Source organism: Salvia miltiorrhiza, chromosome 8 (assembly GCF_028751815.1).
Source record: "Salvia miltiorrhiza cultivar Shanhuang (shh) chromosome 8, IMPLAD_Smil_shh, whole genome shotgun sequence".
NCBI classification, from domain to species: Eukaryota; Viridiplantae; Streptophyta; class Magnoliopsida; order Lamiales; family Lamiaceae; genus Salvia; species Salvia miltiorrhiza.
Genome location: NC_080394.1, coordinates 11773373 through 11791949, shown reverse-complemented (window position 1 = coordinate 11791949; position 18577 = coordinate 11773373). Strand labels below are relative to the sequence as shown.

Sequence of the window (18577 nt, the reverse complement as noted above, 5' to 3'; positions counted from 1 at the left end):
TCGAAATTTTACTTTTATCGTATTAAGGTCCCAATATTTTATTTCACACCTTTTTCTATATTCATTTTTTTAGTATATTAAATACATAAAAGTTATTAGAACAAAAATAAAAACTTAAAGATTCAATACATAATAAGAGTGTTTATTCTACTAAATAAACATTAATCTATATGTATTTGCAGTTTTTCTACATTGAAATATCTACGGATTACGGAAGAAAAATTCGTACGAGAACATCCAAATCAACAAAAGAACGACCCTTCATGGAGCAAATGCAGAAAAAAACTAAATATCCGTTCTTCTTATTCTTAACAATAATAAATCAATAAATTTCATTATGACTTAACATGCCCCCAAAATTTCTGCATCGCATATAGGGAGGACATACTAATAAATGTTCCTATATGGAGTACAAGTTTCTTTTTTCTTTTCTTTTCTTACGAAAACATGCCTATTTCTTTTCTTTTTTCTGAAAATGGCAAAATATCATTAATATGAAGAACAAGAACCCTCAGTAAAGCAAACACCAATGATGGCTCAACATATGAGGGTAAATAAAAGCACTATTACTCCATCCGTCAATGAAAAAACTTTCTACTTCTTTTTTTTTGGACATCTAAAAAGAAAAATTCCTACTTATTTTTAGATTATACCCACCACTTATTAATATCCATATTACCTTTACTTTTCACCAATCTCAATATACAACATATTTTCACCACTCTCAATAATATTTTCTTCACTTTCAATACAGTCAACAACCTTATCTTAAAACTCGTGTGACTCCCTATTAAGAAGTTCTTTTATGGACGAATGAAGTATTTATTACCCATGTCACTCCCTTCTAGGGAGTTCTTTCATGAAAGAAGGGAGTATTAAATTAAATTTGGTATACACACGTTCTAATGCATTGTGCATAGCATAGTGATAATAGTAGAATAAGATAGCCTTTATTCCACAAGTGTATGTTTAGCTTGTTCTACATTAGTTTTAATAAATATTATGTGGTGTATTGTAAATGAAGAAAGGAATCCATTTTTATCAGTGGAGTAGAAATAATGGTGGATCATATTAATAAAAATTGTAAAAAAATGTTGAAAAAGAAGATGATAAGAGATACTCTTGTGTGATGAATGAATTAAAAAGAAAAATAAGCATACTCTCATGGGACGCTTACACTATATGTTTACATTCTCTACATATCTTCCAAATCTCATCTCATTATATAAAACCTCCTGTAGTTAGTTAGTCATTTCAATTGCTTATCATAAAATAAAAGGTAACTTGCATTGCTCAAATTTTACTTTAATACTAAATTCGATCCAAGATATCCTCACGTATTTCAACTCCACGTACAGTTATCCAAATTCAAGATGAACAAAAAACTAGCAAGTTTGAGATAGATCAAGATTTAAAATTCCAAGATTGATTTAGCCTTACCTAAAACCAAAACTGCAACCAAAGATTAGATATTTGTAGGTTTTGATCATACATGATCAAGCAGTCCACGACGAGGATCGTCTCAACACAGGTTTGAGATGCTTATCTTCCTCGATGGCGATCATACCTAAATGCGAAGGATCTTCAAGCAGCATTTTCGCAACCAAATAGCCCGCCACCGACCACGTCTGGTGCTTCCGCGCTTGCTTCCCAATGTAGCGCCCCAGCTTTCCATCGTAGTACTCTGGCCAACCATCTTTCGACAGCCTCGTCTCAGCTAGCTCAATGGCTCGCCTAGCAATCTGCGGACGCCCCGTCTTGATGCACGCCGCAGTCAGCAGCCACAACAGCACTGCCAGACACATCATTTCTTATACCACTCAAGAAAAAAGAAAACATTGAAGTTGACCTAAATGGGAAAAAAGGTTTCAACCTGGCCATGATCCACCATTGTGGTAGCTCCATCTCGTGTTTTTGGGATCGCATCCGGTCACAATCCGCCATTCGTGATTCTCGATAGCAGGGTAGCAAACTTTGAGAGGCATATCTCCCACCAACTCCTCCCATCTTGACTCGATGAGATCCATGATTGCAGATGACTGCTCTTGTGTTGCTAAGGATGAGAGGATCGCGATGCAGTTTCCCAAGCAAAACCAACGGAAATCCATATGCGAAGGCCCTATATTCCCTATGAAGTAGCCTCCATGTAACGGCATGAAATCCATAACCCAATCGGGCAGAGAATCAGGCATCACATTAAACTTGTTCACCGCTGTGTGGGAGTACTCCTCTGTTTTGTACCTATATATGTCGTTGAGCTGCTTCAAGTCCAGCCAGAAGTAGTTCCTCATGTGGTAGCTCAAGGCATGCAACCGCTTCACTATTCGCTCTATAAGCTCCTTCCCTGGCCCGTCGTGCTTCAGCAAGAGCATTGCGCATCTTAGAGCCATGAAGAACAGCGCTTGTATCTCAATCGGATACCCATAAACACCCTAGCATTTTGTCAGAGAAAAACAGAATAAGGTGGCAAGATGAAGAGGAGTTTTAAGAGATAAAATCATGCTCACCATCCTACGATCAATCATCGAGCATCCATCAGCACAGAGGAGAGTTGGGAAGGTGTCGAATCCTTCTGAGAGGCATAAACTCAGTATGAGGCGTATGCCCTTCTGGCATTCGGGCTTATCTGCCAAGGACGTATCTCCAGTGGATTTCGTGTATGCTCGTAGTAGTATGATCCACCAAAAGCCAGAATCAACTGGAGCCACCCTTCCTATTGCACTCTCACCAAAATCTGCCATCAATGTCTCCGTATTCCTGATTGGATCGTGCAGTACTTTGAAACTAGCCGGCATAACACCTTCACCCAACTGGAACCGATCAATTTTCTTCTCCCACCCTTGAAGGCGAAGAGTCTTTAGAAGAAAATTTTTGACGACTTCAGGTTCACCATTCATTAAGAAAGCTAGTGCACTCGGAACAAAATCCCTTACAAATACCTGCACACAGGTTATATGCTTCAGGAATGAGGAACCACATGACAGTTATTGCTTCCAAAAGAATTTGAGACTCCAAGCATTGCAAAAACAGTATGGGGCATTACAAGTATCTGAAACAGGGCAAATGATGCAGACAGATATGTAAGGTGTAGAGGTTTGCTAAAAGATACATACCATGTCGCACTATGAATTCTCGCCCTCATTGCTTACTCCATCCCTATCCCTTATGCCCTCTTCTTTCATCATCCTTCGTCCTGTAACCCCCTCATCGCCTTATGGCCCACCACCCCCCAAAAAGTTGTGCATCGGAAGGTCATTGAACTTAGCAAGCAACTTAACCAGAACTTTGTCCACTATTCAAAGTTATAATCTATTTGCATCTTAATGAAATCATCTAAGTCTATTTGCCATAGATTCTTGATCTTTATTATGTGTAAAATCTGAGATGGTATTCTAGAGTAAAAAATGCTGTTTGCATTTTACAATGCAACTCTTAAGATATAACCCTATCAAAACCTCCAGGATAGAACAGTTGCTTAAAAAAATGTTCATTCTCACCTTTAACTCCCTCAACTCTAGCACCTATGGCTATGAATACACGATCTAACAACAAAGTAAATCATGCAATTGTATGCACTACCACGAATCATCCACCAGATAAAATGAAATGCTGATAGAGAAAACAACATATTCAACAAGTAGTAGATAATTTTGGGGCACTTCACCTGATCGTAGTTGAGTTTTTCATCAGAGCTATCCAATGCAGCAATGGTGCCCACAGGCTGACCACGAAAGTAAACCAATGCTCTCCTCAAATCATCCCATGCCTCGGCTATCATGGGGTGTGGATCAGATGTCATCATCCCATAGCCAAAATGTGACAAGGGAGTATTGCAACCAGACCTTCTGCCAGGTGAATACAGGCTATCGGGATTATCAAAAGCTCGACAGTAGTTATCTGCTCTTAGAGATGGATGAGGAGAGAACCCCACGGGCAAATCATTAAGCGACCTCTCATCACATGATCTCTGCCTCTCCAGATTCAAAACCCTTGGACGATCCTCAAACCTTGAGAAATCATATTCATCTAATTCATGCCCATTGTTAATCAAATCACCGTTATTAACACTACTACCATTTTGCAGCACTTCCACATTTGGAGTGGTCATTCTTGGCAACCCTCAAACTACCAATTCTACTCGAGAATGAGTTATCAGTTATCTGCATTTTTCAAGATTCGGTTGTATAAGCCAACAGTAATTGAACCACACACACATTCAGAGAGTGTTAAAAAAAAGGAACAGAAACGCATAAGAATATAAAATCATAAACAAGTAACATGTAGCATATTGACAATGGATAGTTGGTCGCTGATTTCTAGTAAACCTAAATTCCCATCAACCTTGAAAGAACTCGTAATTATCGAAATGGCGGCCTCCTAATCTCAACCAATTAAAGAAGTGGAAACAATTGATGTCACGAAAATCCAATGAAATCAGTAAAACCAAATAGTAAATAATCGAAACGCATTAGCTACACCTACACTTGCACGAACTTATTCGACGTTACAAATAAAAGGGAACGAATTTTGTCACCTGAAAAAAAAAGGATTGCGGTGGTGAGTGGCTGTATTCTGAAATGAAGTCAATACATGTTGTCAATCAAGCGCATGTAGACATGCATCGAGAAGAGAGACAGATAGAGAGAGCACACAACTACACAACGCAGCTCATACGATTAACGTGAAGGATTAATGGAAAAAGGGTGAGATATTTTTTGTTGGTTTGTTTCTACCGTGTGGGAAAATTGCAAAGTAAGGAGTGAAATTGCAGGGTTGGCAGCAATAATGCCATTGTGTCAGCTTACACACGTGTTCACTGTGGCATTGGGTCAGGTCACACAAAGGCCAAAACCCCAACTACAATTCTATGCATCAGCTTCGTGTTAGGTCAACAAACGCCCTCTTATTCACATTTACTATTATACATAATTTTCATTACAAGTATATAAATCAAGCAAATTGTTTCTAAATTATAAAAATAATCAAACGCTTTATAGTATAGTAACTTTTTTTAATCCAATTAATAGATACCATTTTTTTTTTTTGATCAATTAAAAATCTATTAAAAAACTGGGGCGGTACCAGGAGTACCAAAAACATCATACAAGTGGTGCGTACTCGTTAGAGCACCACAAGGTAAAAGGAACATTGGAATCGACCACATGGAAGATTTTGTTCCAGCTCCAAAGCCTCCCTTTGACCTCATTAACAAGATTGGACACCTCCCAATTCTTGTTCTCAAACCTACTCTCATTCCTATACTTCCAGATCAGCCAAACAGTCCCGATCCAAAGAGCTTTAAGGAAGTTCTTGTTTCTCTTACCTCTTCCTCCTCCAATGAAAGACATGAAATGATGTTCGACTTTTTGTGGTTTAGCCGTTTTCATTCCGATCCATTGATTGATTTTGTCCCACACGCGGTCGACTTTCGGACAATGGAGAAAAGAATGTTCAGTTGTTTCCTCCCTCCACACACACGCATTGCACCACTGTTCTTCGGCTGGGATGAGGACATTCCTTTTGAGAAGGTTTTCGCATGTTGGCAGCCTGTTACAAATGCTTCTCCAAGCTGTCACTCTGGCTTTGTTAGGGGCCGGTGCCGTCCACAGTTGTGCGCTAGCTTCAATGTGTCTCCCAAAATGATCACCTTCCGCCTTTGCGCACTCCTCATAGGCCGCTTTAGTTGAGAATTTTCCCCCCGCTGCGTCCTTCCAGCGCCAGCCGTCCTTGAGGTCTGGGCAAGGAGAAAGCGCCCCAATGACTGACCGCAAATTTTCCTCCATCTCTTTCTCCCTCTCCCTCAGCTCCCTTCGCCACTTGAGATCCCACACCCACCCTTCCTTCGTCCATTTCCCAGCCTCCTCCACATTACCATCTTTAAAGAGGCTAAGATTAAAAAGTCTAGGGAAGAGGATTTTGAGGTTGCTGTTCCCCACCCACGTCTCACCCCAAAAACTAACCTCTCTACCATTCCCCATAATCCTTTGAATATTGCCACTAAACCACTTTTCTTCCTCCCTCCCCACCCTCCCAACAATTTTCGACCACCATCCCTTCATCCCGCCCCTTTTCTCCACCCTCCACTCCCCCCCTCCCCTCTTGACAAATCCCCGTACAAGGATTTAATCACCCTGACCCACAACGCCTCCCTCTCGACCAAGTACCTCCACACCCATTTAAACACCAAGACCTTGTTAAACCATTCAATGTTTCGAAAGCCCAATCCCCCTTGAAGCTTGTCGACACACATGTCTTTCCATTTGAACCAAGCAATAGACCTAGACACGCCACTTCCCCCCCACAAAAATTTTCCAAAAACGGAGTTGAGGTCGTGAATTACCGATTTAGGAATGAAGGAAAAAGACAATTGAAACACTGGGATGGCTTGAAGGACCGACTTCACAAGAACGATGCGCCCTGCCAAAGAAAGAGATTTCTTCTTCCAACCTCTGATTTTCCTCAACACTTTTTCCACCACGCAACTCCATTCCACACTGCTATTCATCCGTCCCCCAACCTTGATACCGAGATAATTGAAAGGAAGAGATCCCTCCTTACAGTTGAAAGGAATAGATACCATATTAGCTTATAGTATTATTTTATCTGTCTAGAAACATATGATACAATATTGGATAGTGTGCGGTGCACAAATGTATCGATCACCTGTATAGAAAATATAATGTTTCATTATTAGTTAGTAAAGATACGATATCCAATAGTAGTACAGCAATATTTTAGTATTTTAACGTTTCAAAAAAAATATTTAAGTAATTTAATATCTAATAAGGATAATATAGTAAAATTAATTTCCAAATATAATAGTAAGTTTTAAGCAGAGAAATCGCATCTTTCTTTTTGAGCCCATACTCAGGCATAGTAGTACTTAATACATAGATTTGTATTTTACCAAACTTAGAATTACGTCCGCAGTTGTCTAATTAATAAATACTCCCTCCGTTCCATATACATATATATATATATATAGGCTTGTTTTTCTTTTTCGGATGTCCCATTTATATAGACCTATTTCTATAAAAAGTAATACTTTATTTATTTATTTACTATTGTATCCCTATTTATTTCTTTAATTTACTCTAACTTTAATTTATCATTGAATAATAAATATGGGCATATTAGCAAGTTTACTTATATATTTTCATTTCCAATGATTTTTCTTAATCTTTGTGAAAATCTTAATCAGCCTATATATATGGGACGGATGGAGTAAATGCTCATCTCGGCCACATCAGTTTCGTGAAATATCTCAACCGCCTTCCTAAATTCGTCAGTAACAATAAAAAATTACTGAAGATAAAGAATGGTAGAGTTTCCAACTATTAAAAAGGAAAAAGAAATACTACTATCTTTTACAATATTACATTTTTACACAAGCCAAGATCCAAATTCAAACTCATATTCAATGACATATTTAACATTTACACTTACAAATACCAACAAAATTATTAATATGCTATTGAAATATTGATTTTGGGGTTGAATCTAATCAGAACTCCCAAAAGGAAACCATCTAGAGTGAAGCGAAGACTGGTAAGACAGCAGCAGGAGCAGCACCACCAGCAGGAGCACCACGCCCCACCTGAAATGGATCCACCGGACGCTGCTATGCAGGCTCGAACGCAACAAAAATAGGAGCAAAAGAGGAGCCACAAACAGTAAAATCTTGAAATTGAACATAGCAAAATGCATGAGCTCCCTGTAAGCCGCGTAGTGGGAGAGAGATAACAAGAAGATGACAATGGCGAAAACTGCGAGCAGAGGAAGAGGAGGAGCAGAGATGGACGACAAGGCTTGCCTTGTTTCCACTCGTTTCCTCGTACGAACCCAATCCATTTCTTCTCTCTGTCTTGTGCTCTGCTTCAATCACACATGTATATAGGAGAGGAAAGAAAGGCAAGAGTTGCTTTACAACCAAGGCGACTTTAGCATATCTGCTTTATTGTTGAATTACAATGTACTCAATATGGATTCCAGTATCTAATTCCACTGATTCTTCACCCACAAGTTACAAATATAATATGGAAAAACTTTCCAAACACTAGGCAAATAAACTCAATAATTTCAAAATTCATCTGCCTCCTTCGGTTATCTGATACAACACTATTACTTCACTATGCAGATATGAATGCATACATTCAAAACAAATAAATCAAAGACCGATATATATATATATATATATATATATATATATATATATATATATATCAAGTACAAGGGAAGAGGCAATCTACCGCCAAACGGCCAAAGGGAATTAGGCACGACGCATTTGATCTGCTGCTGCTGATACAAAATCATGCAGCGACCTTCTTGGATGTTACTGAGTTGATGATGGTGGCAAACTCGGGACCCTACGAGCACAAAAGGCATCAGTATCAACATATGATCAAATCATACACAGCACAATCAACACCGATGAAAGCAACCCCAACTCAACAAAGTGGCAAGAAACTATGAAGTTGCAGCATGACCAACATTGCTAAGGTGTTTTCCATTTTTACCTTAATTTTGAACTCAAAGAATCTACCTCTCTGTTACTTAAGGTGAGTAGGAAAAGAAATTAATCGACTATATGGAGCCATCATATATAGTACCTTAAGCGAAGCACCGCCCACAAGAAATCCATCAATATCATCTTGCTTTGCAAGTTCAGCACAATTGCCTCCATTGACCGAACCTGCATAGGAAATTAAGAACTTTCAGAAATTACCAACAATAGCAAAGTGGCAGGCATTATATCTCTTATAACAGAGTTCTTAACTCCGAAAAATGGCTTATGAGAATGCCACTTTCTTCTGTATCATTTGTGTGATTATGCAGATAAAAAGAATGGTAACAAATAGTTAAATTATCTGTGAAAAATACATACCACCATAAATTATTCTTATTTTGGAAGCAACTTCAGCTGAGACATTCTTACTTAGCCAATCCCGAACAGCTGCATGAACTTCCTGAGCCTGCTCTGGCGACGCCACTTTACCAGTCCCAATAGCCCATACAGGCTCATATGCAATAACAATTTTATCCCAACTTGGAACAGTATCTGCACAAATAGTTCAAAAGTTCAAACAAACAATTGCACGAGGACAGGATTCGTGCGCGTGAACTTGCCTGAAAAAGCTTTTAGCTGCTGAAAGCAAACATCAAACGTTTTTCCAGCTTCTCGTTCTTCCAATAACTCCCCGATGCAGGCTATTACTCCTAGACCCTCGCTCAAGGCATATGCAGCCTTCTTCCCAATGAACTAATGAAAATAGTTTCAAGCATGATGAACATATATTTTCTTTTATTTCCTTTTTGTCAAATATCTCATGAAAAATGAAGATCGTTAGTGTCCTCTTACTTGATCATCTTCACCAATTACATGTCTCCGCTCCGAATGCCCCAGAACTACCCACTTGCAACCGAGGTCTTTCAGTTGTTCCACACTATGTACGACACATGAAAGGTAATCTTCATTCCGAGTCATATTTATCTTGATCATATTACAAAGAAGCCTCACAAATTGCATGAAAGAAACACAGAGACCATGTATGGTTGACATACTCAACAAACTCTACTACACAAAATTAGAAAAGAAGTATCATATTGAACATGACGTCTGTAAATTGTAATTGAGTTAAATGCAGGGAAAAATCTTCATATGTTCCAATAAAAGCAGATGCTGAACAATAAAATGATACAAAAATTACACACCTAATCTCTCCGGTAAAAGCACCACCTTTTCCGGTCCAACAATTCTGAGCCGCTATCTCTAGGCGATGAGATAATGAGTTGCTGACTTGGTCGATGTAGATAAAAGGAGGTGCGACAACAACATCTGTAATGAATAATGATCAGAGATGAAAGAACCTCAACTACAACATGCCATTAAAATCAAATAATATTAGCAGCAGCAACAACCAACTCACCAACATCAGGCTCCAGTGCTGCACTGTTTAACTCAGATACAAGCTTGCTTATGGAGTCTTTACTCCCATTCTAAGTAAAATTGTGAGACAAAGATGAAATGCCAAACCAAGACGCAGGAATCAATCTAACTAGCAAACTATCAATCTATACTTACACATTTCCAATTTCCGCCGACGAAGAACTGCAACCAAACAGGAAACACAATAATCAGAGGAGATCTACTGCTGCGTCCAGGAACAACAATCGCTTTCAACAAAAAACATATATAAAAATTTAAGCTCTAAATGTATATTTACAAGTGCTAAATTTTCAACTCGAAATCACGATTCCAATCAACCCTCATTGAATGAGAAGAAGCGAAAAATAACCTTGCCGGAGCCTGCCATCGTGGCGACGCCGCGGCAGCCTTTCTTGGAAGAGGCGCGACGGAGATGAGAGGCGACGGCGTTAAATAACAGCGGGGTTGAATTGAAGTCGTGCTGCTTGAGGAATGAGAACTGGCCGGTGACTGAGGTGGACACGACCGCCATTGTTTAGATTCTGCTGTCTGCGTTGAGGCAGTGTCGAGGGATCATTTTTTAAACCGTCATAGCCGCTTCACCTTTCTCGTTGCCCCACGCGCACTGGAGGAGCGTGTAAACCCCAATACCCATGCCTCTCGTTAAAAAAAAAGGTAAATACTATTTCCTAAACTATGGGTCAAGTCACAAATTTCTTCTAAACTATTAAGAGCATCCACAGCGCAGGGGATAAGGACCGAGTCGATGCGGTTTTTGTGGAGCACCGCGGCGGTGCATCCCCGGTAATTATCGGTGACCCGAGGCGATGGGGGAAGGGGTTTGCGCGGGCAGTAGACGCGCACAAAACTTTTATAAAAATGAATAAAACCTTTTTTTGTAAATATATGTAAGATGAAGAAAGTGATCATCAAAATTAAATGGGGAAGAAACCCACCAAATTTAATGTGTAAAATAATTAGATTTTTTTGTAAATATTAAATGTGAATAATGTTTAAAATATAAAAAATAATTTTCAAATAAGAAAAAACTGTATTTTTAAATAATCAAATAAAAGTAATACTAAATTATAATTTTGGTGAAAAATAAGAAATATTTACGTAAATTTAACAAGAAAGTTGAAATTCAAGTGTCACCTTGTAAAAGGTGAGGTTTCGTTTTATGATAATAATTCAGGAGTGTCATTTAGCAAAAAGAATAGCACGCGCCGTTGCGGTAAGTGAGCCGCGACCAAACCGTAACCGATAGTCGTTAATTGCTATGTTGTAGTTTGGGACCACCAAAGGAAAAGATACCGAACGACACGGTAAAGTCTATGCTAGGATACCCCTAGTGAGGATCTCCGCTCAGATGTCGCCACGTGGCGTGTCTTTAAAGTGAAAAAAAACCCATGAACCACCCCCTTTCAATCCGGTTCAGATTTAAAATAACCCAGCCTATGAAACCCATTTTTATTGTTTTGTAGTTACGGTTTTATAGTTCTTCATTTATACTGTATAAAATATTAAATTATCTCTCTGTATTCTCAAAACACAGAAGAAAAAATTATCTCCTTCTCCAAAAATTCGTCGGCTCTCTCTCTGAACTCCGGCGAGGCCGGCGCTTAGACGTCGGCGCCGCCTCCCTTCGCCTGACTCTCTCTTCATCCCTTCTCAGCGCGGTCGCTTCTGGAATTGGGGCTTGAAATTGGAGGCGGCGGCGGTTGTGGGGAGGTTGCAGATCTAGGGTTCAGGAGGCTTGGGGCTTGAAATCCGAGGCGGCCGTGGTTGCGGCGACTTGCCTCTCCGATGGCTGAGAATATTGGTATTCAATTTTTCGATTTTTGATTTTGCTGGTTCTCGAATAAAGACCGACGAATGTTGTTGGTGGAGGAAAACTGGCGGCGGATGAAGACCGGTCTCGATTTTTGATTTTTGATTTTGCTGGTATTCGATTTTTTGATTTTCTGGTTCTCCAAGAAAGACCGACGACTGTTGTTGGTGGAGGAAGACCGGAGACGGCGGTTGTGGGGGAAGGAAGACCGGTGGCGGAGGAATTGGCGGTTCTCTGGTTCTGGTGCTGGTAGGGATTGGGGGGCAGAAGACGAGAGAAATATTTACAGAAGAGAGAGAGTTGCAGGAGAGAGAGGAGAGGAGAGAGAGTATTTTGAATCTGTTTTTTTAATAAAATATTATTAATACTAAACTATCTTTATGTTAATATATATAGTGTTAATGTACACACGTATATCTATAATAATTATTCTCTTATATTTCTAATAATTTAATTATACTTACATCAGATTTAGAATATTTTCTAATTATTAACTAATCCTATTAATTATGAAATTTAATTATACATAGTTTGTTTTTTAAGCCTTTCGTGACAATTTAAATTTAAGTAGTTATTTAAAATTTTATCAATGCAATAAAATTTGAATGAAATGGTATTAATGAGTTCGAAGTTAATGGTACTCAATTAATTTAGACTCGATATAATAATTTACAATTAAAATATTTCAAAAAGATGACAAGAAAATAATTTTTTTTGATAAAATTCTCACAAAGCAGGACCAGTGCTATAATAACTTATTTATATTTCAAACGCAGATAGATATGCATGTGATAGAAAAATCAAGTGTAATATTAGGGTTAATTGCGTCTAAATACACGAACTTTTGGTCCATTTTAGTTATCCCATGAACTTTAAAAGTTGTCAAAAAAAATATAATTTTAACTCATTTTAATTTTTCTCACGAAAGTTGAAAATTAAAAAAATATATAACACAAACTTTGGCTCATTTTATTTTTTCACATGAAATATATTGTTATAAAAAAATGAATTTTTTTTTATTTTAAATTTTTTAAAAATGAATTCGTTTTGATTACTAAATATAATTTAAAAGTAAAAAAAATATGTCACTCATGAATAATTGTCACTATCATTAATTAAAATAATTAAGCTAGCTAGTTAATTATAAAAAAGTTATTTAGATCATTTTTTTACAATTCTCAAAGTTTGTATACATTATAAAATACACTCTAATATTTTGTTTGGTAAAAAGTAATACGAAACAGACGACCCTTTATAAATTAAAAGCCCGAAATTTTTATACTGATTTGAAGGATTCTGTATACCACCTACGGAGGTGGTATATGTAATACAAATCTTAATTATAACTATTATTAACTATATATAATCTTAATACATCATACCAAACAACATATTATATTTTACAGATATTTTAATACTTTTTACCAAACATGATATTAATATAATGTATAGTCAAAGACATCCCAGTCAAATATATCCCACCTTATCCCATACCGCGTACCAAACGGGCCCTCATTGTATATTTTATAAAGGATGTATTTTGTAAAGTTTATATCTACTCAACCGAACATAATATTACATAACTAATCCTATCTTATCCTATAAACCGAACACCCGGGATAGGATAGGATTAGTTATGTAATATTATGTTCGGTTGAGTAGATATAGTTCAAGACTTAATCTCGAGATTATGCCACGTAGGATTAGTCATGGTGATTGAGTCTTAGCCTACCCCCTATGACAAAAATAATCTCGCCCAATTCAATCTCGGGTAATCTCGGGATAATTTAATCTCAGGCAACCGAACACTGTATGTACTAAGTATATATTTAATATTAGGGTGGGAATTTATACCTATAAATTATATATTTTATAAAGTGTTATATATATACCTATAAATTATATATTTTATAAAGTGTAATATATATAATGAATATATTATATATAGTATATAATTGAAAAAGAAAATGAATGTATAAAGTATTTGTAATGTGTATATCTTTTAAAAACTAAATCAAGTATTTAACAAGCAATATTTGATATAATACATATGAGATATCTATACTATATTAAAAATGGAGTTTTCAATTTCAAATTGATTTACAAATCAATTTCAAAACTGAGTGACAATTTTGTAGTTATAATAAAATTGAAGGTTTATTTATAAGCTATACATCTTTTTTTTTTCATTTTCTTTAACTTCTTATTTTTCTATTTTATTTCTTTTTTAAAATTGTGAAATTGGACTAATTATAAAATATTTGATATGCATATCAAATTAAAGATCATGACAAGAGCTTTAATTTGATATATGTTATTTAAATATTGGATTTAAAATATAAAAATTATATTTATTTAAAGATTAAAAATTAATAAAATTCTCTCTCCTCTCTCCTCGTTTTTTTTTTTGAATAAATTTTTATTTTTCAATTATCTTTTAACTTATATTGTTTTCTTTTTTAACAATTTCAATTTTTATTAATATGAATTATTATTTATTATTTTTATATTAAACTAAAATATATTTATCTTAAATTATTAGTATTTTTAATATAGAATTTTTATATAATAATCAAATTAATATCAATTTTATATATAATAAAATATTAAAAATATTTTTCGTGCGTTGCACGAGTGCAAATGCTAGTATATTTTATAAAGTGATTAGAGGGGAATGGATTGGAGATTCCCAAATCCAGCCACGATTAGTGGAAGTTCGATTAGCAAACTCCGGCGTGACATGGCGATTTGGAGTTCATAATCTTGACTGTGATTAGTGGGGAATGGATTGGAGATTCCTCAATCCAGCCACGATTAGTGGAAGTCCGATTAGAGAACCAAAACGTGAAAAGACGATTTGGAGTTCATAATCTTGACTGTGTTTAGAGGAAAATGGATTTTTAGATTCCTGAATCCAACCACAATTAGTGGAAGTCTTGATTCGATTTGTAATAAACTAACTTGATTTAGTGAATCCCCGATTCGATTTGTTATAAACTAACACATGTATTTGTGAATCTCCGATTCAATTTGTTATAAACCAACTTGAATGTGTGAATCCCCGATTCAATTTGTTATAAACCAATTTGTTTATAATTTGTAGTTTAGATTTTAAACATTTATATAGTTGGTTGTTCATAATATATAGTATTAACTAGCATATTTTATATAATATACTATCGAATTGATTTTTATATAGTTTCTAGTTGCAATATTTCTAATTGATCATAAAGTATACACTATAAAGTACGGTTTATAGTCCTAAAGGTGGACCACACAAGTAGGGATGGCAATCTACCCGCGGGTAGCGGGTATCCGCGAAAACCCGCACCCATTAGGGTAGGGTTTGGATACCATTTGATATCCACGGATAGTTTCGTGGGTGCAATTCACTATCCATTTAGTTCGTGGGTATGGGTTTGGATACTTACTATCCATACCCGCGAAACCCGTTTACCCGCCAAAAATACCCGCTAATTATCCGTCAATTACCCGTCAAATATCCACAAAAAAAATTCATAAAATATGGGCCTTGAATATATATTTTAAGGTTATGGGCTAGCATATTATATTTGAAAATAGGCCCAAATAAAAATTGAAGGTATGTAAATTTATAATTATAATTAATCTTTTATTTCATATATCTAATGTAAATAATTGCTTATTTCATAGGTCAAGGAAAGAATGGAAGCTTTTGGACTTGTCTTGAAGATGAAGAAGAAGAGTTCAATGAAGAGGGTTCTATTTCTACTGTCGAGCAATTATAGACATTGTTCTTTGTTGGATTTTATATTTTAGTTGATGAATTTGAACATTGTTCTTTGTGAATTTGAATTTAAACATTGTTCTTTGTGGATTTGAACTATGATATTTGTGTTGATTTTTTTTTTTCTATTAAATTTGTTGTAAATTAATATTTAAATTCTATTTCGTGGGTATCCAGCGGATAGTAGGTATCCGGCGGATAGTGGGTATCCGGCGGATAACGGGTATCCGTCGGATAGTGGGTGACGGATACCCGTCGGATAGCGGGTTTCGCGGATACCCGACGGGTAGTGGGTATTTGCGGGTAGTGGGTTTGGATACCATTTGATATCCATGGATAGTTTCGTGGGTAGCAACCACTATCCATTTAGTTCGTGGGTATGGGTATGGATGACTATCCATACCCATCGTACCCGATTGCCATCCCTACACACAAGTTTTAATAAAAATGGTTATCGTATTGTGAGTGGAGAAAGGACACAACTTAAAAAGTAGTGTTTATAATGATAATTAACTAGTTCGATCATTCGTGCGATGCATGGCGAACATTGAAAGTAAACGATATATTTAAATAAATAAATAAATATAAATATTAAAAAAATAAAAGTATAAATTTTCAATTTTGTATAAAGCGTAATGATAATTATATTTAATAAATTTAAAAATTATTTGATAATGAAAATTAGTACGCATTATTATTATAGAATATTACACAACATAATAAATAAATAAATAAATATTTTCATATACAAATATAAATAAAATATTATAAAATTTTAATGAAAAAGATAAAATAAAATATTTTAAAATTTTCATAATTATTCATTTTAAATTATTTTTTGATTATTTTTATAATATATTAAATTTAAGATGTATATTGAATATTTTTTCATGAATCAAATTTGACAATGTTTACAAAAGAATTAAAATACAAAAACAAAATAAAAAAAATAGTGGAAAAATTGGTGGAAGAAGAGAAAGAAAAAGAGAGGGAAAAAATGAAGGAAAAAAACTCCTCTTTTATATATTATATAAATATAAATTATATTGTGTTATATATTATATAAATATAAATTATATTGTGAGTGGTGAATAGGGTCCACTATGGAATAAATAGTTTACAAAAATAGAAAGGGACAAATTTTTGTGGGTATTCAAAAATGACAAAAATGAACTAGTATTTTTTATGGACGGAGAGAGTATTTTATATAATATATACTTTATAATATACTTTATAGTAACTTTTTATATATTGTATTCTTTATTCTATAAAGTAAGTTATTTATATAATTAAATTATTTTAAATTATTTTTTAATATAAACTTTAAATTAATTAAATCTGCAAATTTTTAAAAAAAATTCAAACCACCCCCCTCCCCCAAATCCCTACCACCGAACCAGAGAAGTAGAGAACCCTCGGGCCTCCGCCAAAACCCGTCTTCTCCCCCGTCGCCACCCCCAATCCCTACCACCACCAGAATCAGAGAACCCTCCGCCGCCGGTCTTCCTTCCCCCACAACCGTCGTCGCCGGTCTTTCTCCACCAACAATAGTCTTCGGTCGTTCTTGGAGAACCAGCAAAATCAAAAATCGAATACCAGTGTTCTCCATCGCAGAGGCAAGCCGCCGCAACCACGGCCGCCTCGGATTTCAAGCCCCTAAGCCGCCTGGAACCCTAGATCTGCCCCCCACAACCGCCGCCGCCTCGGATTTCAAGCCCCAATTCCAGAAGTGACCGCGAGGAGAAGGGTTGAAGAGAGAGAGTCAGGCGAAGGGAGGCGGCGCCGACGTCCGGGCGCCGGCCTCGCCGGAGTTCAGAGAGAATTTTTGGAGAAAGAGAGAATTTTTGCTTCTGTGTTTTGAGAATGCAGAGAGATACTTTAATGTTTTTGTACAGTATAAATGAAGAAGTATAAATCGGTAACTACAAAATACTTATACAATAAAAATGAGTTTCATAGCTATACGCCTATACAATAGGAATTTGGTGTAGGTTGGGTTAATTTAAATCTGAACCGGGTTGAAGGGGGTGGTTCATGGGTTTTTTTCACTTTAAAGACATGCCACGTGGCGACATCTGAGCGGAGATCCTCACTAGAGGTATCCTAGCATGGACTTAACCGAACGACACCGTCTGCGGCGGATAAAACATGACACCTTTGACAAGCTGACACGTGTTAGGCCGTTGGATATACATCAAGTGGTAGGCAGCTCAACTGCTCCACCCCTTTCTTTTAACTCCTCAAATGCACCACTCCTATTTATTTCACTACAAACGCTCACCATTAAAACATGACATCACAATCAATTGTTGCCTCTTTTTGTTTCTCTATTTTATTAGATGTAAAAGATATGGGATTATATTTAAGGGACATTTATAATTAAGGATAGCATAGATAAAATAAATACAAACTAATTAACTAATCTTATTTATTAAAATGAATTGAAACTTTACTAATCTTATTTATTAAAATGAATTGAAACTTTGATATTATCTAAAATCCTTTGTTTTTGTAATTTGAAATAACTTACTTATCTTATTCAATTAAATGGGATATGATTGAAGAAATGTTAAAGATGAAGAAAAAAAATTCAGTCATGTACCATATCAATTATACTAACAGTAAAAGCCCCTTATAAAAAATAATTAAGCGGATCCAAATTTAAGTTGTTAAATTTAATGTTAATTTCAATTAAAAATAACATTAAAATTAAATATAAATTAAAAATCAAAATTTAAGAGTTAAGGGGTTGACTCTCTAATGTGGGAGTGTTCAACTCTTATGTGGTGGGGACCACTTTTAAGAGCCAAGGTTGGCTCTCCACTGTGAATGCCTTGAGATTAGATTTATTCACAACCCACCGACCGATCATCCTAATAGGACAAAAAATTTGACAGAAAATAAATAATAAAATAATTGGACTATGCACAACAGGTTGTGTAAAAGTTTGGAAGACCAACTTCTGACATAACCATTTCAATTAAATAACAATGTGACACTTGGCATTTTATATTTAAAATATATGAGAATAGATAGTAAAAAGGGAAAAAATATT

At 35.8% G+C, this 18577-nt stretch overlaps 2 protein-coding genes across 3 annotated transcripts; both read right to left on the bottom strand.

The window, feature by feature from the left end:
* Positions 1-1289: 1289 nt before the first annotated feature.
* On the bottom strand, positions 1290-4833 carry LOC131001011 (probable alkaline/neutral invertase B). Of its 2 annotated transcripts, none has more exons than XM_057927173.1 (5): positions 4535-4833; positions 3665-4160; positions 2508-2939; positions 1874-2432; positions 1290-1792 (listed from the first exon to the last, which is right to left on the bottom strand). In XM_057927173.1, the coding sequence occupies exons 2-5, from the start codon at positions 4106-4108 to the stop codon at positions 1497-1499; spliced, it is 1731 nt and encodes a 576-aa protein (XP_057783156.1). In that variant the 5' UTR covers positions 4109-4160; positions 4535-4833; the 3' UTR covers positions 1290-1496. The 2 variants fall into 2 exon arrangements, with proteins under 2 accessions (XP_057783156.1, XP_057783157.1); XM_057927174.1 differs by lacking the exon at positions 4535-4833 and adding an exon at positions 4342-4532.
* A 2473-nt stretch (positions 4834-7306) lies between these two features.
* LOC131001010 (triosephosphate isomerase, chloroplastic-like) lies at positions 7307-10541 on the bottom strand. The gene is made up of 9 exons (XM_057927172.1): positions 10296-10541; positions 10082-10108; positions 9927-9996; positions 9712-9835; positions 9359-9443; positions 9127-9259; positions 8885-9058; positions 8610-8692; positions 7307-8366 (listed from the first exon to the last, which is right to left on the bottom strand). The coding sequence occupies exons 1-9, from the start codon at positions 10455-10457 to the stop codon at positions 8310-8312; spliced, it is 915 nt and encodes a 304-aa protein (XP_057783155.1). The 5' UTR covers positions 10458-10541; the 3' UTR covers positions 7307-8309.
* Positions 10542-18577: the final 8036 nt, after the last annotated feature.